The 20,979-nt window shown below is 31.3% G+C and overlaps 2 protein-coding genes across 4 annotated transcripts in view; both read left to right on the plus strand.

Moving 5' to 3' along the window:
- LOC132748429 (uncharacterized) overlaps positions 1-11,265 on the plus strand; it is a 39,285-nt gene extending 28,020 nt beyond the window's left edge. The window contains exons 1-4 of one of the 3 annotated variants that reach the window (XM_060738041.1): positions 2,260-2,412; positions 7,697-7,847; positions 8,248-8,817; positions 10,463-11,265. In XM_060738041.1, coding sequence (XP_060594024.1) covers positions 7,705-7,847; positions 8,248-8,817; positions 10,463-10,886 — 1,137 coding nt within the window. In that variant the 5' untranslated portion in view covers positions 2,260-2,412; positions 7,697-7,704 and the 3' untranslated portion in view covers positions 10,887-11,265. Of the gene's footprint in view, positions 1-2,259; positions 2,413-3,367; positions 3,524-7,696; positions 7,848-8,247; positions 8,818-10,462 lie in introns of those variants that run through there. The other 2 variants (XM_060738040.1, XM_060738042.1) reach the window with 2 other exon arrangements.
- Positions 11,266-18,298: 7,033 nt separating this feature from the next.
- LOC132748430 (uncharacterized) lies at positions 18,299-19,908 on the plus strand. The gene is made up of 3 exons (XM_060738043.1): positions 18,299-18,480; positions 18,788-19,330; positions 19,605-19,908. The coding sequence occupies exons 1-3, from the start codon at positions 18,332-18,334 to the stop codon at positions 19,852-19,854; spliced, it is 942 nt and encodes a 313-aa protein (XP_060594026.1). The 5' UTR covers positions 18,299-18,331; the 3' UTR covers positions 19,855-19,908.
- Positions 19,909-20,979: the final 1,071 nt, after the last annotated feature.

Consider the following 20,979-nt stretch of genomic DNA (forward strand, 5'->3'; position numbering starts at 1 on the left):
TAAAACATGATATACTGTAGCATATAACATTTGTATCACGCAATAAGATAATTTATGCCATCTAGCATGATTTGTAAATAGACGATAAATGTACAAAATATACAATAGTCTGTGCTTTAAAAATTCATATGTCAGTTAAATTGTACTACTATTAAAATATATTTTACATCTGAGAGTATAACAGAAATACAATTAAAAATTCTCAATAAAATATAAACTGTCTAGATATATTTGTTATTCATTTTTATAAATGACTTTATGTTAACTAGTTTCAAATGAATGTTAATAATTTATACCCATTTACACACATAACAAAAGTATAAGGTTAATAACCTTATTTTCCACTATTAGTAAAAAGACGAGGTCAAAACATAAATTGATAAAAATACTAAATATAAAACGTTAATAGGTTTTATCTCCATTTTAAGAAGAAAGAAATACACTTATAATTTCCCCGGCGTTATTTTGAGACGCCTGACACCATAACCAAATCTTGGTTTTTTAAGTTTATGTAACACAAACAGTGATGGCAATTAGCAACTGCTTCTTCATGTAAGTTTGCATAATAAAATGATTCAATGGAAGGAGGTGTTGTTAACTCGACATGGTTACATTTATTTTCAAAATAGCAGAGAGCGAGAGAGAGAGTCAATGGGATTTTAATTAGTATTCGCTGTGAAAAGCAATTTACATTTATTTGTCAATTGGCTGCTCTAAATAATTTCATACAAAATAAATATTTTTTTCTCAAATTTACTTTCGGAAATAAAGTACTTACGCTATTTATAATAACCATAATAAAATTGCAAACTCAAATTAACAAATTGATTCCCGCACTGTCATTATCCGGTTCAATGAGAAACCGTAAATAAATTTCAAGATAAATCTAAAACTGCATTATGGACCATACCATAGTATTTACCTGCAATGTTTGATAGAATGAAAATAATTAAAATTTAGAAAAACATTTTTTTAGTCATACGGGTTTCTTTCATTACAAAAATAAAGATTCTTTTCTAATTTATTTGATATCATCAAGTTCAACATTGAACACTATTTTTTGTAATTGGCCTCTGAAAGTGTTGACGTGGACTTGATAAATGATGCATTTGTTGATCATTGTTACAATTTCTATGTCCCAAAAGACCCTTGTCTGTCAATCCCTTAAGGATATCTTTTCTTGAGTGAATTTTCATACAAAACTATCATGACACAAATCCTTATGAAATGCAATAGCATTCAAGTTAAAATTGTAATGCTTAGGTAAGCTTGGTGCATTTGGTGTATTTATTATTTGTATCTTTTGTAAAAAACAACAGTAAATGCAATTAAAATAGATATTTTTTTTTTTTTTTGGAAAAGGCTTTATTAAGTATGAGAAAGACGTCTATTAAAATAATCACGCCTGTCAAGTGTTTAAGTATAATGTGATATTTAATTATATTTCAAACGAAATAGTTGTAACATAGAAATAAATTTATTGATAAATTAATAAAGTAATTATGAAACTACAGTTTAAGCTGATTTATAAACGATTTCGGATATCCAATTCATTTAACTGTTTTCTTTTCCAGGTCCATTTTGGGTGACCCAAATAATTTGTTCAGTCATATAACCATATAACCAAAGTGATGTTAAAATAATTTATCTATCAAACTATATGTATAAGATCAAGGTACACCAGAAGTGACACTGTTAAAATACAGTACGACGTGCCCTATCACACAAAATTGTAACTTATACAATACTTACAATACGGAAGATAAACAGTCAAACAATTTTAAGGTCAAACTATAAAATCACTCATACATTAATGGTATGTTATTATGTTTAGCTTATTTTATGTTATATTTTATGTATACTTTTAGACTATTTAACACAAAATAAACTTTGTTGTTTTTTTGTTGTTTTTTTATTCTTTTCAATCGAACAATAAATATAATCATGATATCATGTCTACTGATTCATGAAAGTTTAGAATGTAAACAAATTACGACAACATTTTATTTACAAACATTAATGCAATATGATCGTCCATATAAACATAAATTACGTTCCGGTGCTTTATTAATAATAGCATGAGCTAATATCTTAGTTCAGCTATAATGAAGCATGACATATAAATAATACTTTTATAAACTTCGTAATGAATCGAAACACACGAAAACCACATTTATTTATGAAACTTTTATTATACTAGACGCGTAATCAGGAAAAGTCTACTTAATGTTTAAATTATTCGGCGTGTAACCGCATCTTATATCACATTTTGTTTTCAAGTATTCTACTTACAACATATGTACCACGGTGTTAAACAAAATGTTAAAATTTACAATAACTATCAAATATGATTGCTAGGAATAAAAAATCAAGAACGAATAGGTTTTTGATAGAAATATCAAACTATCAAAGGTATGTTTGTATTCTTTATTATGTTATAAAAATATACCATGCTTGTTTGTTTATAGTAGAAGAAGATTCAACTTATTGCTTGGCCTGAAACAGTAATTAATAAAACAGTTGTCTTAAAAATTAAAATCAACACAAATTATTATTACCGTAAATAATAATAATAATAATAATAATAATAATAATAATAATAATAAAAATAATAACAAAAATTGTGATAATACTAATAAGAACGTTTGCACTTAATATGTGTAGTAATAGTTACGATACGGAAGGTAAACAGTTAAACAATTTTAAAATCAAACCAAACAGTCACTCATACACTAATGGTATGTTTTTAAGTTTACGTGTAATGAATGACACATTTAATGTTATATTTTTAGGGTATTTAACACAATGCAAGAATAGAGAAAAAAGAACCCCTAAAGAAAGCCCAACACGTCAAAATTGAAAATGTTGCAAGCTCGGTTTGATTGAGCCCGTTCATGGACGGTACTTTCAAGTGCAAATTACCGTCCACTTCCCCCTTAGCACCGGCTTAAGCAGAATTCAACATTAAAATGAACTGGTGCAATTTGGAATTTTGAAACATCTGTTTTTTTTTAACTTATTTCAATCAACCTATAAATATAACCATGATATCACATTTACTGATTCATGAATGTTTAGAATGTAAACATATTACGACATCATTAAATATACAAACATTTATGCAATATGATCGCCCATAAAAATTTAAATTACGTTCCGGGTGCTTTATTAATAATAGCATGACCTAATATCTTACTTCAGCTATAATGAAGCATGACATAATTATAAATCATAGTTTTATAAACTTCGTAATCAATCAAAATTCACCAAAAACCACATTTCTATATATAACCCATACTATACTAAACTATACGCGTAACCAGGAAATTTCTACTTAATGTTTCAACTAAACGATGTGTAACTCATGTGACGTTTTGTTTTCATTCAAAGTACTCTACTTACAAAATATGTACTATGGTGTTAAACAGATGTTTAAATTTTACAATAGCTAATAAATATGAAAGCAATGGATAAAAATTAAAGAAACGAATGGCTTTTTGATTGAAATATCAAACTAGCAAAGGTATGATTGTTTTCTTTATTATGTAATAGGTATATTTCATTATTGTTTGATTATAAAGAAGAAGAATCAACTTATAACTTGGTCTGAAATAGTAGATAACAAAACGTTTTCATACAAATTAGGATCAACACAAATTTTGTAATAATAATAATAATAATAATAATAATAATGATAATAATAATAATAATAATAATAATAATAATAATAATAATGATAATAATTATAATAACACTACTACTACTACTCATAATAATAATAACAACAAAAACAATAAATAAACAACCAATAATGTGATTGTTTTAAATACTTTATACCACGCAATTTCAATCAAACAAGTCCTAAGCGCTAAGCTTTAAAGTAATAATACATAACGATTAGAAACATTAAATTTAAAGAAGAAAACACAGTTGGTTATATAAAATCGTTCAGAAAACCGTATAGATGAATAATATACCTGCCCTAAATTCGTTTAAACATTCACAAGACACAATTAACAATAGCATGTTTATTCATTTATAAAGAAGTGTATTTGTTTCGCTAAACATGTAAAAGGTCTAAGATACACATTGTTTCAATAACATTAAAGTCAAATAAACTGTGCCTCTTAGATAATTAAAAAAAAGATAAATTTCTACAATGGACACATTTTCTATATGTTTTTTTTTAAAACAATGTATTTATAAAACAAAAGAAATGTATCATTTGGATACTCCAATGGAATATATTTGGAAAACAAAATATGACAGAGTTCTAAAGTGATACAGTATGAACATTTATATGATGAATTTTAATATTTTGTCCTAGAACACTGTATTATAATCTGTAATATATTGATATATCATTCTATATTGCTGTATCAGTATGATGTAAACACATATGATAATAAGATACAGTAATTATACTTATTTATTTTATTATAGATCTTCCATTACCGACCAACTTATTTCAAATAATTATATTCCTGCATACCGGCCTGACAGAGAGCCTGCCTACTTACATTCTAATTTATTGACAAGATATCACGTGCTTCAGCTGATAAGACAACACATATCTGTTATCTAATTTTTATTTATGGGCAGTTCCTTTGATGTTGAACTTGACAGCGTCACGTTCGAAGAACTAGTTTGTTTTATGTGTTTGCACGCTGGAACACTTAAGCAAAAATGGTCTTTGTAACTGAATGATTGGCGTCATGTTTTTAATTGTTTCTCTTTAATTAAATTGCACCATTTTCTCTCGAAGAATTGTTGTATTGATATCATAGATGCTTATCTCTTTTGTTTTATTGCTTTACAGGGAGTTCACATGTTAAGGATTTATTATAATGTTTTAACACTAACAAAGATACAAATATACATATTTTAAGTCTATGCTGACAGGCAAAAGTTTAACATTTCGTATTAAAAAAGGATACATAATTACCACAATGTTTATAGTGGTTCGAAACTAAAACATAATATAGAGTGGTATCACGCAATAAGATAATGTATGCCATCTACCTAGATTTGTATCTAGACGATACATTTACAAAATATACAATCTTTTGTTCCTTAAAGGTTCACATGTCGGTTAAGTTTGTACTATTATTGAAATATATTTTGCATCTGAAAGTATAACAGAATAACAAAAAAAAAATCTTTAAAAAATTTAAACTGTAAAGAATTATCTTTATTCATGTTTTATGAATAGCTTTTTGTTAACAAGTTTTAAATGAATATTAATGATTTATACCCGTTTTCACACAGGTTAATAACCTTACTTTCCATTATTAGTAAATTGACAAGGTCAAAAAATAAATTAATAAAAATGCTAAATATAAAATGTTAATGGGTTTTATCTCCAGTTTTAAGAAAAAAGACTTTAATAGTTTCCTGGTGTTCTTTTGAGATGCCTGACACTATAACAAAGGCTTAGGCTTATTTGACTTTTTATGTTTATGTGACACAAACAGTTATGACTACGAGATTACTGGCTTCTTAATGTAATTTTGCATAAAACAATTGTAAAAACAGTCAGATTCAATGGAAGGAAGTGTTGTTAACTCGGCATGGTTACATTTATTTTCATTATACCGGAGAGTGTAAATGGATTTTAATTATTATTCGCTGTGAAAAGTAATTTACCTTTATTTTTCAATTGACAGCTTTAATACATAGTTGTATGAGTATCAGTACATTATTAACTTTGTTTGTTTCGAACATAGATATACAAATTTGTTGTCTATTTTAAAATGTGCCGAAAACATATTGGTGACACATGTAAATTGCGTTGATGGTTTATAATGGTTAATACAACACGATAGAATGTTATTTTACTTTTTAGCTTATTAGTCAAGGCAGTGTCCTATTTCAATAACATTGTAATGTTTCGAAATTAAATTTACATTAAAATACTTACAACATGATGTGATCAAAGCTACAAAAGAGACCTTTTGGCTTTCAAAGAATATGTGATACATCAATCTAGTACCTGCACGTCATGTATTGAATTTGATATATTAGTTGGTATTGTTTTGTAACCGATACATCATGCGTCTGATATATTTACAAGGTATGGTATAAGTGTAACAAATGGGTGGTGTAGCCTTTAGCGAGATAGAGTCGTGATTTTTATAAGATAAAATATTGTTTGAAAAATGTTCAAAGAAATGATTTGGAGATAAAACAACATTTTACTTACAAGGCGAGTGTAGGATAGATAGTGTTTTTCATCTTTAATAATGTGCATGATCTTTTAAACATTTTACTAACATTTTTATTATTCAAGCATTTCCTTTGTATTAAATCTTTTTACAGTACTCTGATCCTTTAAAGCAATTTGTGTTTCAAGCTTTTCAGTGAAGATGCAGTATGATAATTTTACAGTGTAATTATGAAACAGAAAGTTGGTTTTTAAGTAGTAGCCCAACTATATTTGCAAATATCAAACATGAATGGATATTTTGTCGATGAAAGTAAAATTTGCAAGCGATTAGGAAGCTCATATATATTTACGCAAAATATTTAAGAAATGTAACGCAATTTTCGATAAAATTTACTGAATTATTTTCAAAATAAACATTGTAATGTCATAAAAGATATGATATGACGTAACGGGATGGAAATTCAAAATTATGAATAAAAACATGTTTGTTTTGCATGAAAGATCAAATTTCACTTGTGAATTTCAACTGTTATTAAGCCTGTCGTTTGGTGTTCACTTTATGAAATATTATGTGCATTTTATGCATTGTTCATGTACAATACTGAATACTATTTGAGCCGTGTCACGACAAAACCAACATAATGGGGTTGCGACCAGCATGGATCCAGACCAGCCTGCGCATCCGCGCAGTCTGATCATGATCCATGCTGTTCGCTTACAGATCCTATAACAAGTAAAGAAACTGATAGCGAACAGCATGGATCCTGATCAGACTGCGCGGATTCGCAGGCTGGTCTGGATCCATGCTGGTCGCAAACGCACTATGTTGGTTTTGTCGTGACACGGCTCATTTGAAGTGTACACAGCTGTAAAATCTATATTGTACAAGGCGCGAACCGAGGTTGACAAAGGTTTTGCAGTTAGGTACAAATCAAATAATGAACTCTTTACTTCACACCCGAAATTCTTATTGAGAAAACACAAAAACTTTAAAACTTTTGTGTTTTTGTATAATAGTTTAAGTTACTGCGAGTACAGTGAAAAATTCCATGAAAAAACTTTTGGACTCCGATAATGAAACCAAGGCTAGGTAGAGCAAAATGGTTGATTCAATATAGATTTGTGTAGGCTCGAGAAATGAAAACGTTTCTAGATAGAGTACAGTATGCATTGATACGGATATTTTTTGGACTCGGAAAATAAAAATCAAGGCTGAAATTATTAGATTGTATCCAATTACGATTTATATTGGAACATCACATGTTGTAGTTCTTAAGGCAATATTATGATGTGTAACATAAATATCGATCTAACATGCAAATCAAACAAATATCGTCCAGGTAGGGGCGTTTTAATCATTGTTCCGACGTTACGTAATACGTCTTTCCACATGTGGGGTCCAAAACCCCTTTTTTTACAGTTAAGTGGGTGAGATTCTTTAGACAATTTTAAATTTTTACTAATTAAATTTATCTTTCCATCAATCAGAAACAGAAAGTAAGGTATAAGAAGGTTCAATATTTTTTTCAGTGACAGATATGGATGCAGCAGTTGTTACAGCAGCTTTGAGTTTCGTTTTACTATATCCTAGTGTACACTGTTCTATGAAGAAAGGTCTAGGCGTTTCTCCTACATTATACAAATGTGATGACCTTGCAGCATTCACAAACATGTACTGGTGGTATGTGATGTCCATTTTCATTTTAATATTTCAAACATATTTCTGGGCGTTTCAAATTCAACTTTAGTTGTACCAGTTCATGTTAAATGTTGATTTCTGCTAAAGCCGGCGCTAGGGGGATGTACAGTAGTTTCCACTTGACAATACCGCCAAAGAAGAGGCTCAATCAAACCGAGCCTGCAACATTTCATTTCTGCCGTGTTGGGCTTTCTTAAGGGATTCTTATTTGCTCAATTTTAATTGTACATAATTATATCAACTATTGTGAAAGAAGTGTTTACCTTTAAAACCGGTCTTTAGTCCTCGATTGTGCAAAAACAGATGCATATGCAAACTTATTTAAAAGACCTTAAGAATAAGCATCTTGTTTGTAATGTTCATCGCTGATTTCTTTGTACAGGTACGACTGGGGCGCCAATTTTGATGTAATTGAAAAACACAGTAAATGCGATTTGAGCTCACATAGTGATACATACGTTCCTATGATATGGGGATACAGATCTTCTTGGCCGGCACGAGTGCGAGAGATAGACAAGACAAACAATAAGTTTTTATTAGGTTTCAACGAGCCCAATCATCAACATCAATCTGACTTGACCCCAGCTGAGGCTGCTGCAGCCTGGCATTTGGTGGAAGAGGCTGCGAATGGAGCGAAAATTGTTGGCCCTGCGGCGGCTGAATGCGGCGCAGATTGTAACGGACAAACAATCGAATGGTTTGATGCATTCTTTGATATTTTATGCGAAAACGAAACTTCATCCCCGTGTAGGATGGACTATCTTGCAACTCATGTATACTCGTGCAGTGCTACACAAACGATGAATTTTCTGCAAACACTTTATCAGAAATATAATTTAAAAATTTGGCTTACGGAATTCGCATGTCCTAATTCAGACTACCCAGAGGAACAGTTATATGAATACATGCAACCATTGTTGGATATGCTTGAAGACGCGGATTTCATATACAAGTTTGTATAAACACTTACAGTTTATATACAAATGACCTGTAGGGACATTTCAACTTAGTGAATGCCCGATTTCATCTTCATGAATTCAGAATTTTAACTTTATAAAACTCACGATTTCAACTTCACAAATTGAACTACATGAATTCAAAATTTTAACTTCATAAATTCACGATTTCAACTTCACGAATTCACGATTTCAAGTTCATGAATTCAACTTCGTGAATTCAGGATTTCAATTTCACGAATTCACGTTGAAATCGTGAATTTATGAAGTTGAAATCGTTAATTCTTGAAGTTGAAATCGGGAAATCATGAAGTTGAAATGTTTCCACAGGTCTTTCGTATGTATCTGATATGCTATAATGTTTGGTATATAATGAGAAATTTAATAAGTGGCTTAAGCAAATGTCGGAAACAAGTATCCCTGTTTTATCATTTACAATTGTCCGGGCATTAATAACATTTTTAAAGCAAGTGAACAACACAATTACATTTATAAATGTTTCAAGGACTAATCAATATGATCTTCGCTGAATCCTTTGGCAGTTCAATATTTGACTAAAAAAAAGTTCGCAACCATAAATGCGTGAACTACAAGTTTGCAACTAAAATGCTCTTGAACAAAGTTTTTTTGTGTATTGAAAGTTTATTTGGAACATGCAATTTCAAACATTTACACAGTATTGAAAGATACATATTTTGTCTTGTTTGGTCAACTTTAAAACTTACAGATGCGAATAACTGAGCATAAAGATCGCCCTGAACTGTCACTTGTCTAATCTCAAAATATGTACATAACCAGTTTATATCTTCAATAATTTCGTTACATCAGAACTTTTGAAGCTGAGACCTTAAACCGAGTGTATCATTATCATTGCTTTAAGGAATCGGCATATTGAAGAATTTCAAAATAGTGATGAAAATGCGTGCAGGTGTTGTAAATATTTATGACTCTGTAACCATTTTGTCAAGTTTTCAACCAATTTTCTCGCTTGAACTAAGTGTGCAACCACTTCACGAAACATAACCTAGTTAGTCAGATAGATAACGCGATAATTATATAATTATTCAACTGTTGGCTTAAATATGCCACCATACATGAGAGATAAAAAATATGCATATTATAACGTATAGTTTGAATAATTATCATTAATACCTTTTGTTCTAAGTTTTTGCTTTAATTACTAAAAATGCATGCATGTAAGATACAGACATACAATAAGCCATTTTGTCAGTATAAAAATATTTCATTAAAGGCCCATTAAGTCCCAGCAATGAATTTCTAAATAACGTGAAGATGTATTTTTGTTGTACTAATATACATGTATCTAAAGCATGTTATTTGCTTATCACAAGAAGAAAGTAGTACTAGATGTAAAATAGTTTAAATACAGGTTGCAAAATGAAAACAATATTTGAGCCGCGTCATGACAAAACCAACATACTGGGTTTGCGACACCAGCATGGATCTAGACCAGCCTGCGCATCTGCGCAGTCTGATCAGGACCCATGCTGTTATATAAGCGAACAGCATGAATCCTGATCAGACTCCGCGGATGCTCAGGCTGAATTGGATCCATGCTGGTCGCAAACCCATTATGTTGCTTTTGTCATGACGCGGCTCATTTAATATGATTCTTTATAGATATGCATGGTATATGGCCCGCTCAAATGATACCCATGGTAGGTTTGTAACAAGGGCAGTAAGTCTGTTGGACCAGACGACCTCAGTACTTACCGAACTTGGTCAATATTACAACAATTTCTACAGACCATTTACGACAACTACCGAAAAGGCAACAAGTATTACTACTTCTTCTTCTACCTCTTCTACAACTTCTACGACCTCTGTCCAAAGTACTTCAACATCTGCATCAACATCAACCACATCGGCATCATCAACCACAACAACCACATCGACATCTTCGACCACAACAACAGTCCGGCCGTCAACAACGACTTATGCAGGAACTACTGTAGATAGTGGTACCGTTACATATTATTCTATGTACAACAACGTTGTGTTTACTTTAGTATATGTGTGTATATCTTATTTTATTTTGTTTTAATATCTTTCTCCTTGTTAGAAATTTCATTCATATTATGCATATATCAAAAAGGAACTAAAGTAATAAAAAATCAATAAGGGCCTGATGTCAAACGTTTTACTTTGAATGAAACATACAGGACAACACCATGATAAAGTTATCAATAACTAAACTCAAGTTGTTCACGAAAAGCTAACTGTTGAACGAAATGTATAATTAATTTCAGACTAGTTTACATGCTTATGTTCATCAATTATCACTCATATAATAATATTGTATGCGAAATGGCAGAATCAAACAAAACTTTAAAATCAAAACCAAACGTCAACATTCTTTATCTTCTTATTTTTAAATTATTACAATTATTGATTTACGCTAAGACAGGCGATTAAATAATATTTATTTTATGCTTTTCAGTGGATTACTGATTTATCCGTGAAAATTATATTTGGTAATTTCACAGTGAAAATTATCAAAATATAATTTCACTTTTTTCAATGACGAAACTACTTTTTTAAAATTTTCCCCATGCGGTACCTCAATTTTATTTTTGCTGACAATTCAGACAATGTCAGGCTGTTTAAAGAAAAAGGAAAGCTGAAATTGATAAATACCTTAAACGTCAAAAGTAATAAAAAGAAGAAAACTTACTTCTATTCATTCAAATTCCAATCACCAAATTTCGTCTCTAAATTTTTTGTTTCATTTTTACAGTCTGAAAAATACATTCCTTCCACATGCAAACTGCTCTTGATGACATTTGGGCATATTAAAGTATCCTACGAGTAATAACTGCCGTATGCTTTATGAAAAATTGAAAAGCAATGACAGCTACAGCTCGTAGAACAAGTAAACCAACCCAGCGTTCCGAGCAAGTTCCAAGTCTTCCATTTTCATAGCTGCTTTTTTCATGTTTTCACATCTGTCAACACTTAATTTTTGTCTGTTTCAATCCTCAAATATGTTTTCTTTCTTTTAAAAAGGTGTATGACTAACAATTCCAAATGATATCCCTCTGAATCAAACACAAATTATTTTCCTCCCGTGAAATACACAACTTTCAAAAATGGCTGCCGCGTACATTTAACAAAGCCAGGACTAATATAAATTCGCAGTAGGTAACAGAAATATGGATGGATGGTTGGAATTTTCTCCTACACGAATTGTTTGTTTGTTTTTTATTAAAACAAGCGATCATTCATATTTTTTAAACAAAATAAATAATATCACTGTCATTTAATGTTGATTGTCGGACTTATTTTTCAGCTCAAGACTTATGGTTTTTAATGAGAAATTCGCACGAAATGGGGCTCTCAATGGGGAAACAGATTTTAATATTTATGTTAATATTATGGAAATTTCGTTTAAACTTATTTTTTAGCATAAAATAAAAAGAAAATTTGTTTGTTTGTTGTGTAAGATGTAATTTTATTTCATCTCGTGAACTTTAAAAACAGTATTCTCACTCGTGGCTACGCCACTCGTGAGAATACTGTTTTTAAAGCCCACTCGATGAAATAAAATTTCATCTTACACACAAACAAACAAATATCCTCTATATTCTTAGAGTAAATGTCAAATTTGAGCTCTTATGGAAGTAATGTAATCAAGAAGGTTGGATTTTTTTATTTGAGGGAAAGCATTAAATTGATAAGCAATGCATTGCTGCACAGCATCGATAAAAATCAGTATCTTTTTTTTTTCAAATTAAAAGAGTATTGATAAAAAATATTGAACTGCATTGAGAATTGAAGCAATTTTCATGACGTCATTTAGTTTACGTCACATTGACATGCATTTTGTAAGTTTGTTTTTTCTTTAATGACGCACTACGACAGTCAAGTCGACTGTGTAGGCAGACACTACTTTTTACGGTTGTATATAGTGATAGGTTTTCTTTATTCAGCACAAATATTTTCTAACACTTGTTTTAAAAAAAAATAGCGGGTCATATGTTTCAATTGATGTTGTAAGAATAATGTTATATAATGTTTAATTGCATAGCAATTAATGTCCTTGGAAAAGTGTGATAATTGAAATTATTCTGTGATATAGATAGTTATTAAAGTAGTTTATTATTAGCTTTTTTAAATCGTATTATGATGTTAATGGGCAAGCGTATGAGATTAAATCCTTCAAAATGATGTTACGTAATAGACTGATGTGCTTGTAAAAGGAATACCAAATACAAAATTATTACATGAATGCAGTGACAGTGTGTATTTGACAACAAAGATTTTAATGCTAGCTTGTCTTTATGTTGTATTTGAAATAATTTTCATATTGCAATGTACAACTAAACTATTCACTGTATCTATGTCTGAAATTATATTTCTGACTCTTTGATAATCTGCACAATAATACAATTGAGCCGTGTCACGAAGAAACCAACATAATGCGTTTGCGACCAGCAGTCTGGTCAGGATCCATGCTGTTCGCTATCAGTTTCTGTTCTTGTAATAGAGTTGGTAAGCGAACAGCATGGATCCTGATCAGACTGCGCGGATGCGCAGGCTGGTCTGTATCCATGCTGGTCGCAAACGCACTATGTTGGTTTTGTCGTGACACGGCTCACTTATAATCATATACATCATTTTGATCTCATTGATTGAAGTGGTTTATCATAATACTGTATATCATACAAAAGTACAACACCAATTGGTTGAACACTTTGTATTAAGAGTTAGAGGTTTGCGATATTATATTATTTAACATCTGCAGTGCAACTCCCTTTGGGATACAAATCTTTTTGTTGTAGCTTAAAGTTGTTGCTCTACGTTGTTGTACAGCGGTTATTTCTCTATGTTGTTGTACAGCGGTTATTGCTCTACGTTGTTGTACAGCGGTTATTGCTCTACGTTGTTGTACAGCGGTTATTGCTCTACGTTGTTGTACAGCGGTTATTGCTCTACGTTGTTGTACAGCGGTTATTGCTCTACGTTGTTGTACAGAGGTTTTTGCTCTACAGAGAGTCGCTCTGCAAAGGCTTTACAGATGTACAAACAAAATATGTTAATTGAATTGTTCAAAACAAACGTTTCTTTGACATATTATTTTGTAAATGGTTTTGTTTAAATGATATATTTGTTATAGATTTGAAATGTTACTTGTTATTTATATGTAGTTTTCTTAGTTTTCTTTGTGAGATCGTGGAAAAAAAATATTTTCCCTCAAATTATTCAAACATACTTTGTACTTCAGATATAAACAAAATAACATTAGTCATTTTGAATTCATCACTTTATATTTAAAAGGTTAATTAAAATAGGCAAATATAGTTGAGTCGAAAAGTCTTGTAGCTACTGATTCGAAATATAGACTTACCTTAATTTCCTGCTGAAAATCTTAGGTTACTGTCGCATACTTGCGTTCGAAGATTGGATGATTTTATATTTAAATCCCTTAAATAGCATGCTTTACAATGTTTATGAAGTCGCTCCCCACTACTGTTACTTTCTCTACAGATTTTAAATATTAGATACAATATAAAGGCATAGATCAAAACGTAAAGGCGGCATAAAATGAACGTACCCCGCATCAACATTAGATTTCTGGCATTGAACCCAGCAGGGCGCCAAAGAGTGGCCAAATTTAAGAAATAGTGTTTCGTATATTAATGCGCTAAATGAAAACATGTATTATTTAAACGTACCTTATCTCTCATATCTATACGGTACAGATGTGCAATAAATTCTGCAACTTTCCTGCTGAAATAGATATACTCATAGGAAATTGGCAGATTGAGTGTTATTATTAAAATATTGATTAATACAAATAAAGTATACATTATGTTTAACATCACAATTATCTGACAACATTTCCATATAATGGAATAAGTTATCTTACCTGTATATGTTTTTATGTGTTATACATTTTACACATGCAAAATATTTGATATAATTGTTAAGTTCTGATGCAGCCTTCGAAAGACTGTGTTTTCTTTCTTGTTTGTTTGTTTTTTATATTGCTTCTTTGGTTTTTATTTTTAAATTCTATTTCAATATTTTGCACTGACTCTTTAAATGTCATACAGCGAATTTCCAGCTATACTGGTGGAGGAAGACCTCATTATGCTACTTCGTGTATTATTTTATGGCACGGCTCATATATCTGCTAAACTTTTCCTCTATTGCTGCATTTGTCTAACAGCGATTATTCATTTGTTAAAAAATAAGGATTTACTTTTATTTTATTATTTATTATTGTTATGTTCGTTTTATCTTGTATGTTTCATAGAGACTGACAATACTTATTAAGGTGTATTATAGAACCTGGTTTTCGACAAGAAATTTGAAGAAAAAAAACAAGGAAAAACAATGGTAATTGTTACAGTATTAATAACACGTTGCAATAATTATCATACTATGATGATCACTTAAAAGCAGCACGCCTCCAGATTCACTCTAATTTTCAACAAAATTTGAATATGTATTTAACAGTATAAGTTTGTAAAGTTACCAAAAGTATGCACTTAACACATTATCAATGGCACTTACAGTCTAAGTAAATTACTATTAAGAGGTCAAAATATGCAAAAATAGCCCTTACTGCGTTAGTAACGTAGTAGAAATATAGTGATAAATACGGAAAAATGCGGTCATTAATCGCACATAACATGTTAATTTTTACTAGAATTTTGAATCTTTATACTTTTCCTAAAATCTTAGTACATTTTTCTCAGGTTTGATTTTAACGAAATATTTTTGCTCATTTGGAGGCGTGCAGCTTTAAATGGTTTTTGAATATTCAGCGAAATTATATCAAATTGAAATATCTCATCATGTTCTACGTACAGTTTAGTAGTTTTGAACGTTATCGTTAGAATTTAGTGTGGGTGTTGAATAACCGGTGCACGCTTGTTTCTGAATACGCTCCCTTCGCAGCACAGTGAAAACACTCCGACCAACATAATGGGTTTGCGACCAGCATGGATCCAGACCAGCCTGCGCTTCCACGCAGTCTGATCAGTATCCATGTTGTTCGCTATCTGTTTCTGTACTTGTTATATGGTTTGTAAGCGAACAGCATGGATCCTGATCAGACTGCGCGGATTCGCAGGCTGGTCTGGATCCAAGCTGGTCGCAAACCCATTATGTTGGTTTTGTCGTGACGCGGCTCAAATGGTATTCTGCTGTATATACAAATTAATAATACTGCATTGATGAAAGAAAGATTTGTTTCAAAATTATATTATTATAGTTTTATATTTTACTGATACTATGCATAGTCATTTTATTAATATCACTGACTCAATTCTCACACTGGGTGTTTCTTTGATAATTAAGGAGTGTCGGGGATGTAAAGGGATGAAATACTTCTACCCCAATGTCTGATGGCATGTTGCACGCGACATGCAATTATAACCGGGCTAGAACTCTAATGACTATATCTGCTTACAACAGTATATTTTGATAGATCATACAATTTCCTTATTACGTTTAAGGGATTTTTATATTGTTATTATTTTATGATTTACTTGAGAAAATAAAAAACATGACTAAACATTGTTTAAGTACTTTAAAAGTATGCAGGTTTCAAAAATGAAAAACACCATACTTCATTTGTAGCAACTTTTAATTGTTTTTTCTATCTATGGCTGTTCATTTTTCTATTGCATACTTTTACAACCTTTTCAACTTTAACAATGTGTGATAACTTTGTTACTTGTCATCTCGTGTTTGTAATAATTTTCCTGTTATCAAAATGAAAGTTTTATCTAATAAAAGGTCACCTTATTTCAGTAATATATTAACTGCTATTACGTTTCAATGGGAGTTAACCCATTACCGCACTAAGATGACAAAGAAGTCTGTTTAATATACTTTTCATTATATGAGCCGCGTCACGACAAAACCAACATAATGGGTTTGCGACCAGCATGGATCTAGACCAGCCTGCGCATCCGCGCAGTCTGATCAGGATCCATGCTGTTCGCTATCAGTTTCACTATTTGTCATAGTCTTTGTAAGCGAACAGCATGGATCCTGATCAGACTGCGCGGATGCGCAGGCTGGTCTGGATCCATGCTGGTTGCAAACGCACTATGTTGGTTTTGTCGTGACGCGGCTCATATATATTTTCTTTGCAATACGTATTTACTTTTAATAGAGATACAAATAATATAATTTATAAAAGACACAAGATTGCTTAACTGTTTTAGATATAATATTGTTTTTGTTCCACAGATATCATATCAGATATGAAAATAAAAATCTTTATCGTTATTATGCTCTAGTTCTTCTTTTACTTTCCTCCATACTTAAAGCATTATTTTTTATGTATGTCCTGCAACATGAACACAGTTTCACTTTTTGATGGTGTGACGAGAGCTTATGAACATTTTTAAAATGATGTTTCTGTAGTTGGCCTTCTATTAATAAATCTGAATCTTTATTAAACCCTAAATCGAAAATAAAGCTACGCAATCTTCCGAGGTTTTTATGTTTTGCGAATAGGGAGAATATCTTGATGGTGTCATATCATAATTAATCATTTAATCTTTGTGCAACCTGCTATTTCCTTATTAATAAAAGACCTTTCAGGAATAGTATTCTTAATTTTCATGTTCTGTCTGATCTTATGTTTATAAAAGTATACATGTATATGAGCCGCGTCACGACAAAACCAACATAATGGGTTTGCGACCAGCATTGATCCAGACCAGTCTGCGCATCCGCGCAGTCTGATCAGGATCCATGCTGTTCGCTTATCAACTCTATTACAAGTAGAGAATCTGATAGCGAACAGCATGGATCCTGATCAGACTGCGCGAATGCGCAGGCTGGTCTGGATCCATGCTGGTCGCAAACCCACAATGTTGGTTTGGTCGTGACACGGCTCATATGTTTTTGCTATAAACATTGTAATAATGTTTTATTTGCAAGAAAGTCATTTGTATCGTATTTTATTCGAAACCACAATCGTCCAGACAATGCAATGAACAATAAAATAAGACAGGTTAATGCAATAGATAAACAGTCTGTGTTTTAGATATGTACCATATTATGTAGCATATGCCCCACCTAGGGGTATATAGTGAGTGAACAGGTGAAAGTCCCAATAAGTTTACATTTTGCAATAATTCCTTTCAATTTAATAACATACTTTGCATGAACTATGCATATCTCACGTGACCCAATGAAAGTTTTGTAAATGTCCATCCAAATTTACCTATAACGTTTAATTTAAAAAAGAGTGGGGCAGGTTTTTATATTGAAGGCAGATTTATATGTTACCCTAACAATTTACCGATATAAGCTGTTAGTCAATCATCAATTTAACAGCATATCTTATGTTTTAAAACATACAGTCACTTCATCTCAACTTGACAATGAAAAAATAAGCATAATGTCACTTTTGCTTTGATTTACACACTTACTTATAAGTACTTCAAGTAGGAGTTTCCGGATTAGTAATTGTCATACAACCCCATAAAAACCTCACTAAGCTTTTTCAAAGATTCGACGATGAAGATAATAAATCTTTGCGAGTGTTTTATATTTTATAACACATTTTTGTTCTCATTTACCCACGGATCTGTTAAAAAGGGCGTTGGTGTTGACCCTCGTGGATTTCTGTGTGATGACTTTAAGGCGTTAAACAACATGTTTTGGTGGTAAGTTTTCTTTGATTACACATCGGAAGTGATTATATAATCTTCAAAACGTCTTTGTGTTAAAATCAGATGTCTATGGATGAAGTAACAAGAACACAATTTACATCTGTAAGGCAAAGCATCGATCTGTTTGTGAGAAGCAGGTGAAATTAACGGGAATTTATCTGTAACAAAATCATAATAATTATTATAGAATTTACTGTAGTCATGATATATCATCAAGTGTTGCTATTATTGTAAATTATTCGTTCAAACTTATCTAGATAAAACCTGTGTATTTAAGCTGAACCGTACTTTCTTATTACAGGTACGATTGGGGTGCAAATCTTGAAAATATTCGTAAAAACAGCAATTGCTCTAACATCTACCGATACATTGACAACTTTATCCCAATGATATGGGGGCGCTGGACAGTACGTAATGTTAGTATACCAGACCAAGCCGCTTACTTGCTAGGTTTTAATGAGCCAAACCATTTCGAGCAATCTAATCTCACTGCGTTGGAGGCAGCTAACTATTGGCCAGATATTGAGAAACTTGCAAATGGACGACTTCTCGTAAGCCCAGCAGCTGCCCAATGTGGTGGACCTAAGTGTCACGGCAATACAACTCAGTGGTTTGATAAGTTCTTCATGTACTGTCGAGGTTGTAGGGTTGATTACCTAGCAACGCATTACTACAGTTGTAATGTAGATGATACAATGGCTTTCCTAAAAAATCTGTTCGAGCGATATGGAAAGAAAATATGGCTCACAGAATTTGCCTGTCCATATGCGGTTAGTCCTGCCAAAGAACTAAAATTTATGAAAGAACTACTCCCGAAACTGGAAGCAGCTCCGTTTATATTCAGGTACATTAATATTATGCATAAATCTATTTAAATTACACCTTATCAATCACCATGTGACAGATTGGTTTTGAAACAAATAAGATTTGATAATTGTTTGATCTAGAAAGCATATAATAACCTTTGTATAACCACCTCCGCTGCCTGAAATATATTTTGCATATTCAAAACTATACAATCCTGAAAGGTTTACCTACGGATAAATATATCTGAAAGCATTTGATTACTTTTCTAGTATTACAAATATTATAGTGATGCAGTGTTAAACATTTTTCAGGTATGCGTGGTTTGCTTCTCGTATAAAGAAAGGAACTTTTGTCACTCCCGCCTCAAGCTTGCTACAATCCGACTCGTCTACACTTACAACACTTGGGTCATTTTACAACGATTTCACAACGAACGAAAATGCAACAGAACCTTCATCAAATGCAACAGAACCTTCATCAAATGCAACAGAACCTTCATCATGGTTTAGGATGCTTCTTAAAGGACTCAGATGGATATGGACCTTTGTTTTAAGTATATAGAAAGTAGATTATGATAAACATTTGCAAACATACCAAAATAAAAAAGAAATATTTTATATCGTGTGAAAATGTTCTTATTTTGTTAAAAATCCCGTAACTCAATTTTTTATGGTTTTATGTCATAAATATAATGCTCAAATGAAGATTTATCAATTATATTGAAAGTTTCAAAAAGCATTGTTTGTAAAGATATTACCGAATTTACATTTTATTAATAAAGGGATGGAATTAGAAAGCTTTTTTTATAAAGTCTAGGTCAAATTGTTTAGTAAGAAATGAATGCATATATTTAAATGATTACATATAATGTGGACAAATATTTCCAGTACATATTTAACATATTGTTCGATGTTTGAAAATTGCTTTAGAAGCATTATTAAATACATATTATAAAAATTTACTTAAGCATGGTAACAACCTTAATAACAACATACTGGATCTTAAAATATCTGGAAAAATGTTGCCATTAAAAACTATTACCTATTTGATATCGCTTACTGTTCGTGATGCTTTGTGTTGGCATTCGTCATCACAAAAAGTATTATCTTTCAATGTATACATTTACATACATACCCCATACTGGTCATTCCTTTTAGTGCAATAGGAAGAACAACCAAATGGCAATCCGGGGGACGCTGATTCCATTCTTGGTTTAGGTAAATTTGTCCATGACAATTTATCTCTGATATTGACTCTAAAGAATATTTTACTTTTATTGATGATTCAGAAAATCATATGATATGTGTAGCAGTTGACTTGAGGAGAAATTGGTAATTGCTGACATCCGTTTACTTAATGGGCCGCTTCAATATGATCAAAATATGTATAAATCTATAAAAAAAAAAAGAAAGAAAAAAAATCAAACAGATAATCAAAAGTTTTGCATTGGCTAGTTTTCGATCAAATTTCACTGAGACATTCGAAAATAATGTGCAAACTTATTCATTCAGTCATTCGTAATCATTAAATGTTATTATCATTTCGTGTTATACATGTATGACATTAATAAATAATGCTTGTTAGAATACAGTCAGTACTCACCTTTATATAAATGTAGTGTGATACGTTTTGTTAATAAAAGTATTTTCTATCGAATGTGTCAATCTCGAATTATGGGACAAGAAA

The sequence above is a fragment of the Ruditapes philippinarum genome, unplaced genomic scaffold (assembly GCF_026571515.1).
Source record: "Ruditapes philippinarum isolate M1 unplaced genomic scaffold, ASM2657151v2 ctg12861_1_1_1_1, whole genome shotgun sequence".
In the NCBI taxonomy this organism is placed as follows: domain Eukaryota; kingdom Metazoa; phylum Mollusca; class Bivalvia; order Venerida; family Veneridae; genus Ruditapes; species Ruditapes philippinarum.

Bases quoted from the DNA above. Each gene is read 5' to 3' on its own strand.
- LOC132748430 (XM_060738043.1), top strand. From the start codon at position 18,332: ATGAAGATAATAAATCTTTGCGAGTGTTTTATATTTTATAACACATTT. The intron at 18,481-18,787 runs GTAAGTTTTCTT...TTCTTATTACAG, and splicing joins TTAAACAACATGTTTTGGTG to GTACGATTGGGGTGCAAATC. The intron at 19,331-19,604 runs GTACATTAATAT...AACATTTTTCAG, and splicing joins GCAGCTCCGTTTATATTCAG to GTATGCGTGGTTTGCTTCTC.